This window comes from Chamaea fasciata, unplaced genomic scaffold (genome assembly GCF_029207755.1).
Source record: "Chamaea fasciata isolate MVZ Bird 193981 ecotype frontalis unplaced genomic scaffold, bChaFas1.0.hap1 SCAF_4, whole genome shotgun sequence".
NCBI classification, from domain to species: domain Eukaryota; kingdom Metazoa; phylum Chordata; class Aves; order Passeriformes; family Sylviidae; genus Chamaea; species Chamaea fasciata.
Window position 1 is genome coordinate 78,861,968 of NW_027094089.1, and position 20,729 is coordinate 78,882,696.

At 40.9% G+C, this 20,729-nt stretch overlaps 1 protein-coding gene across 3 annotated transcripts in view; it reads left to right on the top strand.

Moving 5' to 3' along the window:
- DACH2 (dachshund family transcription factor 2) overlaps positions 1-20,729 on the top strand; it is a 245,583-nt gene that overhangs the window by 118,228 nt on the left and 106,626 nt on the right. For all 3 annotated transcript variants that reach the window (XM_066182190.1, XM_066182189.1, XM_066182188.1), the window contains exon 2: positions 2,764-2,879. In XM_066182190.1, coding sequence (XP_066038287.1) covers positions 2,764-2,879 — 116 coding nt within the window. The remainder of the gene's footprint in view (positions 1-2,763; positions 2,880-20,729) is intronic.

Here is a 20,729-nt window from a genome sequence, read left to right on the forward strand (position 1 = left end):
GCACATTCACAGAAAGTAAATCCCATAAAAACCTTAAATCTGCTGGTCCTTTGTGCATATATCTTACTAAAATACCCCAAGACTTTAGGCAAACATTTGTATCCTCTCTGTGCAATTCCTGGTTTCATGTTTAAACAGAAATGCCAGAAAATCTGTTTCTGGCCCAAACTGGAAGCGTTTGGACGCAGATAAATCACTTTTTGTGAGTTCTGGTGTTCCTCCCAAGCTAAATATGTTGATTCGTCCTGGGTGACGTGTCTCTGGGAATATCCAGGGAATCCAGCTGGAATTCTGAGGTGTCTGCTGCAGTGCTGGGGGCTCTGGGATTCCTGTCCTTGGCTGGGAAGCAGACTCAGGGCACTGAGAACTGCAGAACTCGGCGTTACAGACCCAAATGGGTCCTTGCAGGTGTGTCACAGTCAGCTGTGAGCAGCATCCAGTTTTTCATTTAAAAGCTAAGATTAAATTAGAGACAAAGGACTTAGGTTTTGTTTGACCAGCTTCAGCTGGGAACAATTCCCTTCAAATTATCATGGTTACAGCTGTGTAAGTCAGCCCGGAATCCTGGCCCTAGGAGTTAAGGATTTACAGGAATACTCACTAAAAGAGCTTTCAGTAGGGTAGAAGGACACTTCTTTTCCTTCAGTCCATCAGTCCCCACCCCAAAAGGACCCCAATCCCAGAGACTCGATGTGCTTTGTTTTCCCAGTGGAACTTCCCTTGCCCTGTATAAGGGAGGATATAAGTAACAGCCAGCAGGGCCCTCAAAGGGAATGGAGTAACTTTTTGATGTGCACTTCTCTTCCTTCATCTATTGGGCTTTCCATGGGGGTCAGTGCTCAGGTACAGGTGTCCCATCTGCTTGTGGGAACACCTTAGGCTGTGCCCTGCTCAACCTGTGGGACGTGGGTGGTGCTCAGAGCCATCAACGTGAGCTTCTGTCCGGCCAAAAGCTGCAGAACCGGGGCTGAAACTCCTCAGCCCCCCCTGCTCATCCTCTGAAAACACAAATCACAACTAAGATGTCTCTTTGTAAAATCTTCTAAAGCTGTTTGTTGCATTTTGAAAATGTTTTTTCTTAGATTAATACCAACATACGGATTTTCCTGCAAAAGATTTGTTAGTGTTTGAGCTCGGGAAGAAAATGTTTTGTTTTGCTGGTCGAGCTCTTCCACTGGAGAAAGCTGCTAATTTCAGCTGGCTTGTAGGGTTTTGTTCAGAGACAGTAAGTGCCAACTAAGCACTTACACGTGCCTGTGGATTACAGGCACCTGTAATTTAAAAGAATGACGATTCCTGTTTGTTCAAAACCCCCACGTATCAACCTAATGCTGTCTGTTAGACAATTTTGTTGTGCAGGGGATGATTTCAGCAGGTGATTTTAATAGAGAATGCACGTGTGCATCAAACTTCCCCTGGAAATCAAATGCTCTTATTTTAGGTTTGCTTTATTATAGCCCTGTGGTTCTTGTAGCAAGCTTAACTGCACAGCCATCATAGTATGATAAACAACTGGAAGCATCAAAAAGAAAAATGGAAAAAACACTGAATAAAATGAAATTCAGAATGGACAAACCCGAAGCTAAAACGAGGGGGGAATGGTTTTGTAGAGATAAAATAATAAACCAGAAAAAATGATTTTGTGCTACTTTGATGTACAGTAAAACAAAATAACACTAGCACGTTGTGAAAAATGAACAGGTTAATGGTGCCTCGGTGGAGTGCTGCTGGAAGTTGTCTTCATTTAAATGCAGAGTTTGTCGTGCCTTGATGGAGGGCTTTGCCACTGTAACTTGATAGAGTGAAGTTTAACTTAAATTTCTTTGTGAACTAGAAGTCATTTTGGAAATGCTTTCTATTCAAACCTCATTCATTGTTGCAGCTTAGTTATTTTATACAGTGTTTCACTCTGTGTTGTCAAAAGTTCTATTATTCAACAGAATAAAATCTGTTATGACCGAAGAGAAGCAGCAATACTTTTCCAAACATGAGGAGGTTGCGTTTTTATTAGATGTCTTGAGGAAGAGTCAGTTCAAATGGTTTTTTGGCCTGTAAATCTGTGTTATGATGGCAGTGGAGGATGGGGACATGCACACACACTGATGTGAGGGGTGAAGGTGATAGCTGAAAACAGGAGTTCAACAGAACCACCCCATGAAGTGGGTGGTTCTGTTGAACATTTTGGATTAAAATCTGCAGCCATAATTCATAAACTGGAGAGGTTTTTAGCAGGTTGGGCTAACACTTGGTTAAATCTGTAAGAGTTAAATCCATCAGTCAGTCTGTGAAGGCAAGTGGTGAGTGTTGCAAAGCTCAGAATTAAGTTAATGCTGCCCTTGTGAAGGAGGCAGGCACCTCCCATGGTCCAGAGCAAGGTTTGAGGTGATGTTGCATTCAGGATTTCAGTTCCTCATCTTCAGGCATCACAGCCCGTAATTTTCTGTGTTTCAGGTGCACAGCAGGGACTTTGGAGCAGTCACTGCTGTAACCCCTCTCCACCAAGCACCTGTGAGGTCACGGAAGCCTTGCATATTGGAAAACCTTAAAACCTTACTGCTGGCTCACCTGAAACCTATGCAGTTCTTCCATGTTTAATCAAAGCCATTTTTCCTTCTTTTTTTTTCCCCCTAGGCAAGAATTTCTAGTATTTATTTCCTCTTATCACTGGTGGTTCATGTGTTTTATACACACTTGATGATGTGTGCGGTAGGCAGATGTTTCATGAGGAAAACATTGTTTTTATTTCTGCTCTTGTCCCACCAGCTCCCGCCCAGGAAGACCCCCCAAGCGTTCCCTGGGAGTGGCCATCCAGGAAAATGCACGGCTGCTGCCCCATGGAGTTCCAGGCCTCTTATCACCAGGGCTTATCTCTCCGACAGGTAATAAAATCCATCAGATGATCAGCCTCATCTCTTCATACTGCACAGCAGTTAAAATAAACTAATATTGATCTAACTGCCTTGTCCTTCAGGGCTCCTGCAGGCTTTACCAGAGGTTACGTTATTGGATTTTTTTTTTTTTTTTTTTTTTTGAGCGTTCATGAAAACTCTGTTTTGCTGCTGCAGTGACTGAAATCTAATGGATTTGTAATTTAGTTCTTTATTAATTGTAATTTCCTTACAGGAAATTCCATTAAATGTGTTATTTTAGTAAAAGCAAGGGGGAAAAAAAAAAAAACCAAACCCAACCTGAGAAGCTGAACTGTTGTCTGGGAGGCCTGTAAGAGGCATTTCTTCCTTTGAAATGCGTGTGTGTTTTAGTTCTCGTGGGATCTGAGCAGCGTGGCTAATGCCCGATGTATTGTAACCCCATTAATGTGTGCTGGGGACAGACAGAGATGCTTGTAGGAATTACAGAAGAAACACTTGAAAAAGCAGATAAGTCCACGTTGCCACAGTGCATTGTGCTTTAATAATCTGCTTTCAGTATCATAAAGTGAAAAATCTAGCATGAAAATATGTGGAATTATAAACATAATTTAATGCGTAGTATTTAATTTCACTTCATTAATTTATTAATAGAGTTTAAATTAAATCTTCTGCTGTCCTGATGAGTGTTTTAATTTTTTATTAATTGCTGTATCCTAGAGGTAAGTTGATAATAAAATGATTATTTTCATAATAAAGCTATATTTACAGGCTGTATTCATAAAAGTAACTGCTTAAGTATTCAACAGGCTTAGCAGTTTTAGGATTGCTGTCAAAGTCCAGTCTAAATAAAATGTAACTCCCTAATAACCAAACATAGTGAAGTGTTCAGGAGAATATAAAGTTGTAGAATATGTAACAGGAAAAGCAGAATTAAAGAAGATCCTTGCTGGGAGTAGAGTGCCGTCTCTCCTGATCTCACAGATCACTCTGCTTGCAGAACCTGTGCACTGCATCTGAGTGACACAGGGAGAGCTTTAATTCCCCTGCAGCTCCACGTGTCCCAAGGATGTCGCAGGGAACCAGTACCTTCCCTGTGGAAGAAGGGAAAGAACATTCCTAAACAACATGTACAGAAGACTTAGCAGGAGCAGTTAATAAAGTATGAGAGCACTTGGCCAGAACCACGTGCCACAGCTGGGCTGCTGCAGCTTCATGCTCTGCTCATGTTTGTGACAGGGATCCAGAACTGTGATTTCCCTCCTGTAGTTTAAAAATGTTTTTTAGTATCCCTGTTGTGTTCTCAGCTCAGGAATTTCATGGATTCTTGTTTCTGTTACTGCTGATAGACAGGGAAGTACAAGAGCCTCTTGCATTGATAAGTTCCTTTCTGAAATCCAGAATATTCCATGTTACTTTTCCACTCTGTGTGTGTGTGTGTTTGCAAATTGGACACCAAGTCACGCAGACTGCCATGTTGCTTCAAACTGGGAAATATTTTAGGATGCAGCATGTTGGGGATGCACATTCTGTGTCTCACAGATATTTTGAGTAGCGCACAGTTCGAATAGAGGATTACTGAGTTGAGTTTCCAGGCTGCTGGGAGTTGTCTGGAGCCTGAAGTGTGAGTGGGCTCCATCCCCTGTATTTAGCACACGGTGGGAGGGGTGTCTCAGGGGTGTCTGTCCGGGCAGCCACCTCCCTGACCTCGGGAAAACCTTGGGGAGTCCCAGACATTGTGCCTGGAGTGGCTGAGGAGGGTTTGGGAGCAGCTCGGCGTGGGGAAATGCCCCTTTCAGAGCGTGGTGGTGTCACCGGGGGCTGCAAACAAGGGGGGCTGAGGTGGCCCCAAAGCCAGCAGGACAGCTCCTGAGCCCTGTGCCAGGGCCACAGCTCCCCAGGGGCTCCTGGGCTTACCTTGTTCCTAGGGAGAGGACAGGGTAAGAGCTGGGGGAGTTGCTGAGCTAGCGAAGGTGCCAGAGGAGCCTCTTGTAAACTCCGTGGCGATCTGAGCTGTTCCGGCTCTCGCTGGAGCAGCCCAGAGATGAAGCCCCCACTGGCTTCATTTTGTTCCTCCTTACACTCAAATTACTGATTGCTCCACTCTGGGTGCCTGCAGTACTTTGAGATTGGATTCTTTGGCTGAAATAGGAACAAAATGGGTTTGAACACTTGTCACAGAACAGAGGTTTTTCTTCTTTCAGATATCCAAATGGTGGGGAATAGGCTGGAATAAAAGCTGCTCCCAGCTCCCATGTGAATGTTTGGATGGCTGCGGGAGGGGAGCAGGACCAGAGCTGCAGCATGGGAGAGATGGATCCATCCCTTCCAGAAGAGCAGAGGCTGATAGAGAGGCAAAACAGAGTTTTTACGTCTTGAAGACTTCTTTGGTTACCTGCCCCCTCTAACTGCAGTCTAATTGCCTGAAGCATTTCCTCTGGATGTCTTCTTGTCCTTGATAATCCTTGTGTCTGATCTTGCCTGTTCTAATGACAGCACAGATATGCAGATGCTAATGTTAGTCTGCCTACATTATTCTAAGTTTAAGAAAAAAAAAAAATCACTCTTCTTATGTGGCTCCCTCATTTGCTGTGTCCAGCTTGGCATCTGAGTTGTTTTCTTCATTTTAGTAACAGGCTCCACATCAGCAAATGCAGCATGATTCATCCAGCATTGCATTTTTTCGTTTTTTTGCCTCCTCTTCAGCCTGCTTGTCAAGCTGAAGTGGAGGCAGTGGCATCCTGGCTGGCTCTTGGTTAGATGGATGGGTCTGGAGAAGTCGCAGTTGTGGCTGCAGAGCTGGCAGCTCTGTCTGGAAGGGGTATTACAGAGTGATGATTAGTAACTTCCTGCACACTCAGACGAGCCATCTGTGTTTCCACTCCTTGAAATGTGCTGTTATTTTCATCACCCATTTGGTTTGTGTCAGCTCGGTTTACGTGGTCATTTTCACATAATAAACAGGTAGTTAAATTAGGCACACTGCATTTCCCAGTGTGGAGGGTATTTTTTTGACCTCTTGGCACAGCGTGCTCCGTCTGCTCTTAGACCTGAGTAACATGGGAAGGAGCTGCAAGTGAAGCCTCGACCTTTTTAAATGTTTGTAGGTACTTTCCACCTTGGGGGAGTGGGATTGTTTGGGTTACATCTGAGCTAGTGCTGTGTCTGAGAAAGATGAGGTGGTGTGTGTGGGATGCAGACCCCTGGGAAGGGCTGTGGAGGCAGCACAGGAGCCGTGCCATGGCTGCATCCTTCAGGAGCTGATGTTAAGCACTCTTCATTTGATGTTGACTTAGGAGAAAGTGTTTTCCCTTTTTGTATTGGTGTAGGAAATGTGAGAATCAGCGTGGTGCCCCTGCCTGCTGTGAGGGCAAAGCTAAAACCCTGCGTGTCACAGAGGGGTGGTCATCAAAGGCTCAGTCCTTCAGACAATGCTGTGGGATAAAGTGACATGAACAACAAAAAGGCTTTATCTCCATTAATGTACAAGTCTTTGTCATCAGTGTATCTTAACAAGACAGCTGGGACTTACCCGAGGAATAGATTCTCAGGGAAGTTTTGGGGTCTAAAGCACTAGTTTGCAGTGTGGAGGGAAGCTGAAATCTATTACATGACTGAAGCCAATGGTTCAGCAAACTGTTCATATGGAATGAAGCTGAAACAGGAGTTGGATCTTTTGATGGTTATCTGTGCAACACCAGTCCTCCTACCCTTCCTCTAGGTTGTCCTCAGAAAAGGTTAGAAAACCACTCTGCCATTGTTGCAGTTTTTCTCTGTTCAGTCTGTAGAATGGCTGCTGTCATTTCAGTTAAAACATTTGGAGGGCTGCTTCATTTTCTCATGAAGGTACAGGAGAGGGTGGGTCATGGAGAAAGTCGTCCTGGCACTACAACTTTGTGAGATGGTGGTTCAGGGCACCCAGCAGGTGCGTGGGGCAATTTTTGAGGCAGCAGGGATGGGGTCTGTGTGAGTGCCTGTGGGCTGGGTCCTGCAGCTGGAGCTGGCAGTCCTGGGTGTCAGGGTGATGGGCTTCAGCCTGTCTGGAGCATCTCTGCTGATGTTTTCTGGGCTGTGCTGCCCGGAGCTGTGGCAGCCTGGTAGGGCAGGCGGAGGACAGCTGGGAGGTGAGCAGAGAGGTCACAGTGAGGATTTAGGGCTGGGCTCTCAGCACAGGGATGGCAGGGAGCCTGGCTGGTGGGGAAATGCATGAGAAGAGGAAAAAAAGGCTTTTTCAAGTGAGTACTCAGACAGAAGCAAACCGCCTGCAATGCCAGTGTGTAAGATAAACTGCTGTTTTCATTATCGGCTATGTTAGTTTCTCCCCTCCTCAAATGATTCTTTTATTTCATAAGCAGTTAAAACAGACACTTTGTCTTGAGTTTTTAAGAATGCAGTGTTTAAAATATTGATTCATTTGTACAGCTACAAATACTTTTTTCAGAACAGTTTTGTCTTATTAATAGTTAAAAGAATCTGTTGTGAACTTAATAGTTTCAGGTAATTAATAATTCAGTGGAGTTAATATTTTAATAGCAGCACCAAGTCACGTCATTGTGGTGCTCACAGGATATGGAAGCTTCATGTGTTCCTTCAGTTCAGCAGCAACAGCAGCAGCCACTTAGTCTTTATTCAGAAAAGGGAGGATAGAACAGGATTTGCTGCAGTCTTTGGGCTTTTTGGTGTGGTGTCTCCCTGTCAGAAGAGTGAAGGAGGTTTGGAGGCTTTTGGGGTCTCTGGTGCCCAGTTGTGTTTGTCAAGGTGGGCGCACATCAGCCAGCATAGCCTGTGGCAGCTCCTGCTGCCAGCAATCCCGTGGACCCTCTCTTCACTTCCAGCATTTAACTGAACATTTCTGTGTTTACATCCCATTTCTGTGGCTCATTTTGCTGTTTACAGTTACCATGTTTCTGTGTTTTTTTGGTTGTCGTAGGTGACATTTGAAAGTTCCATTTATAATGAGAAACATATGCAGGACTTTGTCGTTGTTGGCATTACCTGGCTTGGTAGAAATTATTATTTTTAATCAAAGGCAAACACACTGATTAAGGATGCCACAACACTCCTCTGCCTATGGGGAGCGTTAACAGTTTATAAATTGTTCTTGGTGACAATTCAGTAGTGAATTACTTTGATATATATGGCTAATAAATTAATATGATTAAGTTAATGAGTAGTACAAGTGTTGCCAAACTCCACTCGTCGGGCTTTTAATGCTGCTCCACATTTGCAGCTCGAGCTTCCCCCTGTGGTGAGAGGATCAGTGCTACCTACGCACTGTCATTGTGATAAATGGCATATCCCACAGTGCCCTGCACTCCATCTGCTGTGTCCCCAAAATGAGAAATATTTTATACAAATCACACACTCAGAAGCTCAAAGGACTGTGGAAAGATCTATTTTTTCAAACAATAATAAAAATGCATGCGTCTCTTTAGCAACTCTTCATTTTTACTGTCATAATGAATGCAGATAGATTTGGGAAATGAAAGCTCGTGTGAGTAACATAGGAAAGTTATCCACTACACACTAAAGCTGACAAATAAGTTACATGTGCGCTCTTTCATTTTATCATGAAATGTTCTTAGATAAAAAATGATGTTAGAACATCTATTTAACTGGATTTTAAAATTAAAGACCATGTGTGCAGCATGATTGAGTACCACCCATCTCATGCCAGCAGATTTCTGTGCTGAAGGGAGCCTGAATTGGAGTGAATGAGGAATGCCGGATCATATCATTACTCTTTTAATACAGCCATTCAGTTGAGTTCTGATAATCTGAGAACTATACTTGGTGACTGTGAGTCACTCAGTTCCTCTCTTTCCTTTTCTCTTTTAATACTATCTTTAAGGATCCATTTTAAGTGTCTGTCGGGTGGGACATTATGTTTTTGACAAATGAATAGCTAAAGCTGTGGAGATTTTGCTGAATGGTTAACCTTGTTGTAAATTTAATTTACACTTAGCCTCAGCTACTAATTACTGTCCAAGAAGTGTGAAACTCAGCAAGAGACTTGGATTTTTATGCATTTGTAATTTTTTTTGTTTTTAATCCTACTGTGTTCCTCTGTCTTTAGAGAAAACAAAGTTCAACCAGGGTGGTCACACTGAGAGGATTAAAACTGTATCATCCTGCCACTCAGGGTAGGGCTGCCCTGAGAATGCCTTGATTTGCAGATGGAAGGGAAACATTTGAAAAAGCTGGCTGAAGTGTCGCAAAATTAGCAAAACCATTAAGTTGATATCTCTCTGTTTTTAGCATCTGTAGCATTCTTTTCTACTGGTTTTTCTGTTAGTCTTCTGTCTCAGGGCACTGAAGTCTGTAGTGTACATAAGACCTGTCTGCTTCTCTCTCTCTCTCTCTCTCTCTCTCTCTCTTTAGTCTTCAGCTGATTTTGAAACCATTTTTAGCTCTTCTAAGTTATTGTTAAGAAGTGCCTTAAAGTCATAAATAGCATCAGGAGGTGTAAAGGATTTGCCTTCAGCACACCCTGTTTTCTGGAGGACTGTTTTGGCCATAACAGTATTGTAATTGAATTGGTTTACCTAGGTTTTGTTTTCCTTTACAGTAACTTTGATAAAGTTGAACAAATAGTTCAACAACAAATATCAGTATCACAAACATGTGGAGTTAAATGTATCCACTTTGTGTTTGTGTAAGATTCCCACACTGACTACATTTTGTGTATCCAGCAGCACTTCAAAGACTTGTTAAACTCGAGTTAAATCCACACACTTAAATTCTTACTTCTGTGACCTGAAACTAAACAGGTATAATTTTAACTGCAAGGATAATACATCTCTGGTTGCAGAAAAGTGCTGATCCATCATGTTCTTGCAATGCTAAAGGCTGCTGTATTTACATAAATAATATTCTCTTGGAGTGCAGCATTCAGATCTGCATTACATTGGAGCAGTGTGGTTTCCTAAAGGAAAGCTTTATAAAAGCTGTATTTTGACAAAATCCTTGGTATAACAACACTAGTGAAGTTAGGCAGGAAAAAGGAGAGAACAAATCTCACTGGATTAAAAAATAAGCATGAAGTGTGTACTTAAATCTGGGTGGTTCCGTAGTTCTGGTCAGCTTTTGAGTGCCTTCACTGTCATTTTAAATGTGTTTGTGCTCTGGTCCTCGTCTTACAGTCCTGTAGGAGCATGAGGGAAATGCTTCAGTGTGATTTAAGATCAGCAAACAATCCCACTGATCTGGCTTGGATTGTTTGGTATCTTAAACACAAGTGTTTTCCTGGTTCCCACAGAGTTTTTGAGAACAGGTTCTGTAAGGATTCTTTGCAAAATTACAAATGCAGTCAGTGCATCCAGGATCCCACCTTGGCTGGAGTGTCTCCTCCTGCACAGGAACAATGTGCTTTTCTCTCAGCTCTTCCCAAGCAATAAAATGTGACTCCAAGGGCTGGCAACAAATGAGAATTTGTGATGAGCGGGAAACTTCTCTTTCTGAGCAGTCTGAAGAGGTGCACGTCTTTATTTGGAAGCAAGAAAAACTGAAATAGGTTGATTGCCTGATCATTCTCATTACCTGAGGTTGTAGTGGGATTTCAGTGGAAATGTATTTGTGTTGTGTAAACTATTTTAGTTGTAGAGTTTTATACAGGTTTATAGTTGTATGGTTTAGTTGTGTAAACGGTTTCATCACAGTGAACATTAATTGATGTGAAGCAAAATAAGCAGACTTTAAGAGTGTAGGATTGTGCCCCATCCTCTGCTGAACAGAGAGGCCTCTTGGCTTGCTGTTGGCAGCTAGTTTTGCTGATCCTGGGTTATACCTCTCTGAAAGATAAATGTAGGGCCGGCAGTTCTGGAGGATTCAATCTAGAAACCAAATTCATGCTGAAAATCCTTTGTAAAAAAATAGAAATTCCTCCAGCTACCAACCTCCTGTGACTTGAATATGAAAAGCTGCACTTCAAGAAAAAGAAGCATTTTATATAATACATGTCTGAATATAAATGACAGACATTTTATTAGGAAAGGAAAGCCTTTATTAAAATATAATGATCTACATTGTTTTTATGTAATCTATTGAATTACAGTAAAAGCCTGAGAAATGAGCTGGAAAAGGTAGAGTACTCTCCCATGAAAGCAAGCTATGATAACCTTTTTGTAATTCTTTAACATGTTGAAAGAGTATTTCTACACAGACTTATTAAATTAAGCAAGGTCACCTTTTCATTTTATTAACAGGATTAGTTTGCCAGATCATGGACTATGATTCTGAAGAATGTAGATGAATCATGCACTAACATATGTCAAGTAGAAAATTGGCTGTAAAATGTTAAATCATTTTGATGCACATTACATCTTTGTTTTTGCTGTTGAACAATTGTAAAAAATAAAATGGTTAATTACTGGATTTTTTGCATTTGCATATTGATTGGATGTGCTTTAATGATAATAACATTTCTAAGTGGATTATCTCTCCTGACTGGGGCAGTCTCAGTCTCTAATATTTGCATAAAAAGGAGAAAATATTCTCTTCAATAGCAGTATAACATTTTGTTCCTTTGACATGCAGTATACAGTCATTACCCTGAAAGGTTAGCTGTAAATAATAACCAGTGAAACTGGGCATATGCCTAAAGATGAGCACATATATTACATTTACCAGTCTGACCCCAGTTCAACAAAGCAGGAATAAAACTGACATCATGTCATGCAAGTTGTGTAGATATGTTCCCAAATCTCTGCCTGTATATTACAGTCTTTTTATGTAAGATGTGTGAGAAGGAAAATTATATTTAACGGATGTTTCGTAATTTTAGTGTAAAATCTGCTGTAATTGTTTATGAAGAATTTTGTAATCATTCCTAATTAAGAAAAAAAATGTCATCTATATTTCTAGTCCCTTGGAATGACTGTTTTTTTCTGTCTTCGCCTTTGTCACCTCCATTGTTAAAAAAGAAGCAAAGCACGGGCTCTTTGCTGGGATATGCAGAAGAACTAAGAGAACATCCCAGCAGTAGCCCCAAGCTCTCTCTAAATAGGGGAGTGAATGGAACAGGTAATTTTCATGGTGCTTGTATGGTTTCACATGAAAAAAGCAGATGTGCAGCTGTAGTTGGATCTCACATGAGCAAGATGCCTGGTCCTGGTCCTGGTGCTACACTTGGTTTAGCCCTGGCAGTCACAGAGCAGGTGACTTCATTACCCTGAAATCAGGCAGAAAATGTCCTTTTCTGGCCACTCGAGTGAATCAGTCAAATTATCGAGTGGCAAAACTAATTCTGTGCCTTGGGCCATCAGAGCTGCCACTTCCTATAAGTCAAGCCTTCCCTTAGTGTGAAATTGTTTTTTATTTTATTCTCTTTCATTTATTATGCTTATTTCGACTAATCCAGTTGATGAATGTGAATTACTCAGCACACCAAAGCTGTTTCAGATGTGCAGGCTTCTCATGCCTTGCTGGTGAAACAGAATTGGTTTCTTTTTAAGGAACTCCTGATCTGTTGTGATCGATGCATTTAAAGTAATAGTTCACTTTTTCAGATGAGAACCCAAATGAGGAGAAGAGTTTTTGAATATGGTTTTAAATTAACTACAAGTGCATATGGCTGAGCCCTTGTTTTAAAAGCACTTACAATTCAGATGGGTCACATTTTTTAGAACTAGAAATACATCTACAGTGAATTGTAGGCCATTAAGTACTAGGTAATTTGAATGACTTTGACAGAAAAAATACTCCTTTGGAAAGCACTGAATATTGTTTTCCAGCAGTAAAATATTGCCTTCAATTCTGTCAGAAACAGAGCTGAGATCTGCTGAAAGCACTCATACAGGTGATACACCCTAGGCAGTAATTGGGTGTATAATTCTGTCCAAATGGCAATCCCTCATCTGACTGTGCCCTCTGGTACACAGCATTAACATCTTCCAATAAAAGAAGAGCAAAACATATGGAGGCTTTTATTTCAAGCAAAGAAAAATCAGAAAGAATAATGAGGATAAAAAGTAAAGTGCCTGTGGTGATGGGCAAGGCAAGTTACAGGGGAGTTGCTACAGCAGAGTGCTTCAGAATAGCAAAGCAAAAACAGCCTGGAGGCACTTCCCATAGGCATCCAAATAGAGGCTTCCTATATGTGCGGGACAAAAACTGGGAGATGCACATGCATCAGATGATGAGACAAAGGGGCATCATGCAGGAGAGACCAGGGAGGTTGCTTTAACTCCTGGTTGCACACATAGTTTGGAGCTGATGGGTGGGAGGAAGGAAAAAGAGAGGGAAGTTGAAAGGCTCCCACTGTGATTAAGATGGATGCATTGCTGACAGTGTCAGAGCAACAGCTGCTAAATCTAGAAGGCACATGAAAGAGCCTCTCCATTTTTTTAGGTATGGAAGTCAATAGGTTATTTGGGCTAAGAACACCCTATTATTCAAATTCAGCTGACCCAGAAAAGTTTGCCATCTCTCAGTGGCAACTCAGAGGGCTCTGCCCTGGGGGGTTTAGTGCTTCCCTTGTCCTGTGGAGTCCTGTGTAGTATATGGATATATTGATCTCCAGGTTTTTTTTTTTTCTTTCCTGAAATTCGTTAGATTAGCCAGTGTAAAGCTTCAGAAGGCTATTTTGTGTTTGTAGCTAGGTTGGATTGCTGAAAACTGGTCAGCAGAATCTCTCATTCAAACCTATTGAATGTCAAGGAAATGCACCATGAATTGTTTTGGCCTTCCTGTTTTGGAACTGGTTCATAACAAATTTTAATTACAGATAGTATTTCTTCAGGGTAGTTTATCAGTCTGCATTAGCTAAGCATGAGTCCTAATGCTGTTGAGAACTTGTGTTCATTTATGGGAAGTTTTCACTGTAGATAGCACTTAAGAAAATATCCTGGGAAGAGTTTTTTTGCCCATTGATGTGGACACATCCTTCTGTTGTGTCTCTACTGATCTCCATTTTTCCTTGCATCATATGACTCTGCCTTTCCTTTTTTATTTTTTTTTGCCCTTGACTTCTATGTCCGCACCACAGTTTGCTTTGACCTTGAGGTTGCTCTCAGTTAGCTGAGCCATTCCCATACTGTGGCCCACTCCAAAATCCTCTGCACCCAGCTCCTGATTGGAAAAGCAGAGCCATCATAGAAAATGCTCCATGGTCATTTTTCTTTCCCTTTCAAGGTAGTGTTTATTTCCAGGCAATAAAGAGAAGGCGTGATACAAAAGAGATAGAAAGAGGGAACAGTAAATCCTAGGGTGGCTTTGGATGGGTTTCCTGTGCTCAAGCCTGCCCTGTCTGTGCCACCTGGTAAAAGAGGAGGGTTGGGAAAGGTTGGGATGAGAGAGAAAGTGCAACAGAGCTCTCGAGATCAGAAGGTTCTCTGCCAGGGATCAGGATCAGGAGTTTGAGGAGGAATGGTGAGAGAGATACTGAGATCCGGCTCATCTCTGGAGCCGTGCTGGTCCAAAGCTGTATTTGTGTGATATCCCTGTAGAACCTCCGTGCTGATACAGTGAAAATGATACTTAGATCAAAATAGTTTAGGAGACAGTAAAATGTGGCTTAGTTTTGGATTTGCTACCTGCATATTTTTCAAGGCTAAGATGATTAGACACTGTGTTAAGTGAGGAACTAGCTGGTCTTGGTAGTGAGCTAATTTTCTGTTTCTGTGTTCCACAACTCAAGAAAAACATACTGGTGTCCAAATAATGAGTGAGCTGTGACATCTAACATGACTTATCACTCATGTTTTCTTTGCTAGGTGATAGCCAGTAATACAACTGTAGTACTTGCATTCTCCTCATCATCAAAGTGTGGTCTTACACATCTGTGAAGTTACAAATGAAAAATTTGCAATGGATTTTCTGGGATGCCATTCAGCTGTGATTGGGGGGGGCACTTAAATATTGATGATTTTTCAGAAATACAAAGCATTCATAACTGTCCCTTTTAAAATGTGCTCAAGAAACTTTGAAGTGTTTCAGCCTCATCTTTAATTTTTTTTTTCAACTTTATGCATGTTTATTTTACAAAATGAAATAAATTTGGTTTGGTAAAAGGAGTTATCCTGTGTCTAAAAGGTGTTATCAAGATTCATTTCATCAAGCAGTTGGAATAAAATATAATAACTTCCTCTTAGATTTTGTATTAAATGTCAGATTAAAAATGAAGCATCTTCTGAAGTGCAGAATGTATGCAGTGTTGGTTGATCTTGGTTTAACTGTGACTCTGAAGATTCATGAGTTAAATTGATGAGATGGAGTAGGTTGTCCCTGTTCTTGCCAGACCGGACTTGTAACCCTGTCAGTATTTACTACGGGTGGACCAGTCTGTGTTTGTCCGTGTCTGCACATTTAGAAGAAATACCAGGAGGTGCTGATGCTTTCCTGCTGGGTGGGTGATTTTCTGGTAGAGTGTGTGAACTTGTGGTGTGGCTAAGTGTTCCCTCAATGCTTCCTACATTCACATGGAAGTACATTTGCCTTATTTTCTCTTCCTTTTTCATTCTTTGCCGGGAATTTCACTGGAGACAATTAGCTGTGCAATATATGTATTAATGAGATTAACTCCTGATTTTTTTCTTTAGATAGGAATGTCTTGGTTTCTCAGGTTGAGACATTCGTTGTGTTCTGTGATGAACAATGTCTTTAAGTGAGAGAGAATTGAAATATGTTCCCTGGGTTAGTTATAATTTTGCTTAATGGATGAAGGAAGATGAAAGGCAGCCTCTTGTCCACGGTTAGTTAACATTAGAATTTGAATCTAATTAAAGGATTTGAGATTTATTATTTTTTTTAAAATATAGTTTCAAAAAGTGAGAATATTGAAGACGCTCCCAGGTGCCTGGCTCCTGGCACAGGGACGGTCTTGGGACTCACTTGTCATCTTCTGATGCCATTTCTGTGTCTGGGTGACAGACTGGCAGCTGCCTGTCATCCTGCCGCCACTCCTCCAGAATGATGCCAGCAGTTGGGTTATGCCACGTGGGGACTGACAAAGTTGATTAGTCAATAGATACGAAATATTTAGGTGGTGGAAAAATGTGTGTAGTACGGTGAGGCCATGATTATTAGTCATGTCTTTAAAAAATCTTGCACTTGCAATTTCAGGGCATTCCGCCCACAGGAGAAGAGTGAGAGCAGATTTTTGCATAGAAGTGTGGTAGATAATTTGAAGTTGCAGTCACTCAACATTTGTATTCTATTTGGGATGTCACTTCCAGTAAGCTTTCTAGAAATATAGTGGTGCAAATGGAAAAGTTTCAGCAAATATTAAATGTAACAATGAAGACTTTTGTTCTTCATTAAACCATTTCTTGATGTTTCCCGATAGATTTTCATCTAAACACTTGCTAATCCCAGAGCTCTGACAGGCAAGGCCTGCTGAATTAGGCCAACTTCTGCTACAAATAGCTGCTGCACATGAAACAGTAATCATTGCTTTCCAGTCTATTATTAGATTGACTTCATAGGGATTGCTTTTTTCTCCTGTGAGTTGATGCATAAATGACATGCTTTACCCTCCAATAAATCTAACAGCAGAGTGGCTCTGACATGATGTTCATACCCCTTAGTCCCATGACAGATTATTTTTGATGGCTGCAGAAGTCTACGGCAGCTTGAAACCATTAGAATTTAAAGGCATCATTGAAATTTTACAGTGTACCTGCCTCAGACACAACAGGGCTGGGGCTGCGCCGCTGTCACCGCCTGTCGCGGGAGCCCTTCCTGCCTGTGCTGATGCCCAGCTGTCCTGGAGGGGGGGAAACTCTCCTGCAGCTCCTCAGAGAATGTGTCCTTCCGTGCATCCTCTCCCTGTGCATGAAACTCCACCTGGGGACAGTCCTAAAACACGGGGAGGGAGTGTGGCACAGACAGGATTTGTGTACATGGATGAACGTGCTGAGAACATTTGAACCTTTCATTCTTACTGCCCTCTTTAAACATTTTTATATTGTTAGTGGTCCCTTTATTCCCAGCTTCTCAATATTGTTAAATTCAGTTTCGCTAGTATTTATATGCTTTTAATAGAGTTCTTTTTTTCCAGATTTAAGAACTTTGGGGTCTTTTCCCAATGAAACACAAATTAAGTTTGCATAGCTCAGGGCTCCTCAAATCCAAGGTGTTCACTGCTATTTGTATCCCATGTGAGTGAATGGTTGGCTTTAGTTCTGGTTCTGAGCTGTGATTAGCTTTTTGTTTCATACATCTGTCTAAAATTTGCTGCTTTTAGACGTAAGAATCACAACTATAAAATTGCTGTCTGACTTAGTAGGAAGATCTGTGCTGATTTCCATTGATTTGTGTGTGTGTGTTTGTACGTGCCTAAAAAGCATCATATCAAACTGAGCTCTATAGATTCCCATATATCTCTCAATTGGTTTCGCTTCTCTTCTTTTCTTCTTCTAAGAAAAGAAATGAAACCTTTTCCATCTAACAGCTCTGGTTTTGTATTCTGGACAGAGTGATTGAACCTGCTCGTGTTCTTAACTTCTGTCCTGTAATAGCTATGTCAGGCAGATTGGTGTGGAATAGAGAGCTAATCTTTAACACAGATCTACTGTAGCCTGACAGGTTTATATTTGACAAATATCCTTTTTAGGGAATGCCATAATGGAGTATAAGATACGAAATACAACAATTGGTACATATTGCTGATAGATAAATAAGGAATTCTCCAAAGAAATCTTTCAGGTATTTGCTTTAATTAGGTTATTCTCTTTTCTTTTAAAAAAAAAAAATCAACAAAAAAGATATTTAAAAATTACATGGATTGAATCCCTTAGTAAGGTGGGTTTGAAAATGGGTTCTAGTTCTGCTCTGTTGTGGTTACAGGCTTCCTTTTTCTGAGCATTCTTTACTGTAGATGTCCTTTCTTTTTGAGAACATAGAATATGAAGTGACAAAAAGATTTCTATGTGGAAATCTTAAGTCTTATGGATTTCTACATCAGCGTGCTTATATTACAGGCTTTCTGGAAATAAAACTGATTTTGTTAGGGTAAAATATTTATGCCTTAAGAGGAGGATAATGAAAAAAAGGATATTGAGAAAGTGTTCGGAGTTTCCAAAAGTGAACTTTAGCTACGGAACGTCAAGCATTGAAAGTTGTGCTCATTAGATCAGGGAAGAGAATTAATACTTTATGTACTCAAGTAGGTATTAAATTTGGTCCTATTGGAACACCTTGAAATTTGATTTCAGGTGTTCAAATCGTTCTTTAGCAGGGTTTGAGTCTCTGTGACACTGTTCACTTGAATTACCTGAGCTGCCTGAGCTCAGTGTCGTGGTTGGTCATTGTTGGGACAGTCCTGTGGGAAAGGCCGAGTGGGTTTTGTGAGGCTGGGCTCATTTGTGTCTGCAGCAGTGTCCCTCAGTTCCTTCTCTCAGTATGGATATTCCTACATATTTTGTGATCTTTAGTGTTATAAATGATGGTGAAATGGTGATCAGCTGGGCTCTGTCTCACTGAACCTTCTGCAGATGAAATAAAAGCTGTTGACAACACAGGGAACCATACAATTTCAGAATTAGGCCATTTTTCTTCTGACTGGGAGAGTCAGAAGTGAAGGGACCCAAGGATTAATCCACTGTTTGTATCCATACGTAACCTCAAAACATGTGGATTAAATCTTCCCTGCACCTGTAGTATAACATTTTCCTCATGCAGTAGAGTAATACCTTAACTAAAACCATCTCAGCTTTCTGGTTGCTTCAAAGACATGAAAAACCACGGTCAGGATGAAAGCATTTTATTGTTTGTAATTTTTAGCATAGTGCATATTAAATGTAATAACCGATGAGTTTAGGAGGATAATCTATTACCATATGCAAGAACCATGCTCCATAAGTTATACACGTCTTTAGGAACTGTTAACTTTTATAGAATTTGCTGCAACAAATCATCCTGGGAATGCTGTGTACTTGTGTTTTCAATTGAGGCTCTAACATTTGGTTGAAGTATCTTCTGTACTTCCATCATCTCATAATTTCCTTCAGAGCAACGAGAGAACAATCTGCATGTTGGGTGGGAGGATGAGGGAATGCTAATTGAAACCATGTAATAAAAAGGTAATTTAGCAAAACTATTAGTTTTTGGTTTTTTACTATTTTAAACCTATTATTTTTAAAATTACATCTGTATTAAAAAGGCTGTAAAACTCCACTCCATGTCAGCACATTCCATCTTAATTCTCATTTTCCTTTGCATGAATAGTAAAATCTTCATAAATTGAGAACTAAAATTAATTGAATAAACTTCAGTTGAACATTTTTATGTTAATGTTGGGATTAAAAAAAGGCATATTACAGACTTTCTGAAGAACATTTAATGGTTTCTAACACTGACCACACCTCGAAGGCAGTACAGGAAAAAAGTGCTGATGGAGGGAAACAAACCCCAAGAGCAAATGTTAATTGGGCGTGTGTTTATGGCTGTTTTTAGGCTGTGATGGAGTTGCTTACACCCATATCTGTTGCTAGATCATGGTTTTCCAGCCACAGCCACTATCAGAGAATGCTCTTTTCAGCCTGGCAGCCAGTGGGGTTGCACAGTTCAGCACCTGGAGGTGGGGCTGTGGGTTGACCCAGGTAACTTCCCTTTCCCAGGTCGCTTTTGAGCTGAATTGTGTCTTCCGTGTCTGGTTCCTACAAATCCTTCATGAGGAGGGAATTCATATTGCAGAGAGGACAGTACAGGGGGTCTGGGGAGTGGGGAGAGCTGAGACTGAGCAGAGGAACAGAGAGCTCGGAGACCACCTGGTCATTTTCTGTATGTGCTGGGCCCTTGTGATTGTGTTTTTTTGTGTGTTTGTGTGAATTTGGGTGTCTGTGTGTGTTTGTGTACACCCCCAGGGTCGGGGCGGTGTTGACCCAGCTTTTCCCTTTGCTCTCACTCACAAATGCTGGGATTACCTGGGCGATTGTTTCCTCAGAATGCCATAATGTAATCTCAAACCTAATACTCCAACAACCATGCACTAATTAAAACTGCAATTATATTTTTGCTCAAACAAAACGACTTAATAAACATTATCACAAACTGTTTACCCTTCCCAAAAACAATTTATGCTCACTAATACAATTTCCCATTAAAACTGCTGCCAGGTAAATTAAAAACTCTTGAAATAGTAAGTAAGTGGGAAATTAATTCAACAGTTTAATCTAGAGCTAATAACAGTTGCAAGCTCAGAAAAAGATTGCTACAGCAGGGAGTTAATTAACAGCTTATTCCCCATTTGATAAAAGTAATCCACTCTAATTCCAGTGTAATTTACCTCAATGTAATATAAAACCACAAGCTGCTTCTGGTGCTGGTAATTATTAGCCTTGTCCTGTGGCCACACTGACAATAAAATTCAGCAGTATCTTAATAATAAGAGGCAGTCTGCTAAATGCCCACAATTAAAGATGTAACATGGAATCTTGAAGCTGCGACAATCATCTGTAAAGCTAAAGGGATTGGAGGTACAGTTATGACAACCTCCAGTTGCTGTCTCTCCTCCCCAGTAAGTTCCTTTCCTAGCCCAGGTTGTCTTCCTGCAGGAAGTTCTGGCTCATAAACGCACCAAGGTACAAGGGAGCAAACAGGGCTTGTGTCATTTCCAAGTGGAACACAAAGTTTGGAGCTCTTGACCTGGAATGTCACACAGGGATCATAAATCCAGAGTGGCTCTTTTGACCTCCTTTATAATGAAATCTGTTTTCCTTCCATTTCTCTTTTAGTAGGGTTAAAACCAAGGATCAGATTTTCTATATTTTTTTATATATACATATATATATACACACACATATATATATGCATACAGAAACATATATGCAAATATTAGTTTGTACAAATGCAGGAGAAATAAGTTTTATTACAAATATTCTTGTTTGGCCCTAGTATAGTATTTTCTGGTATTAATTCTCGCTT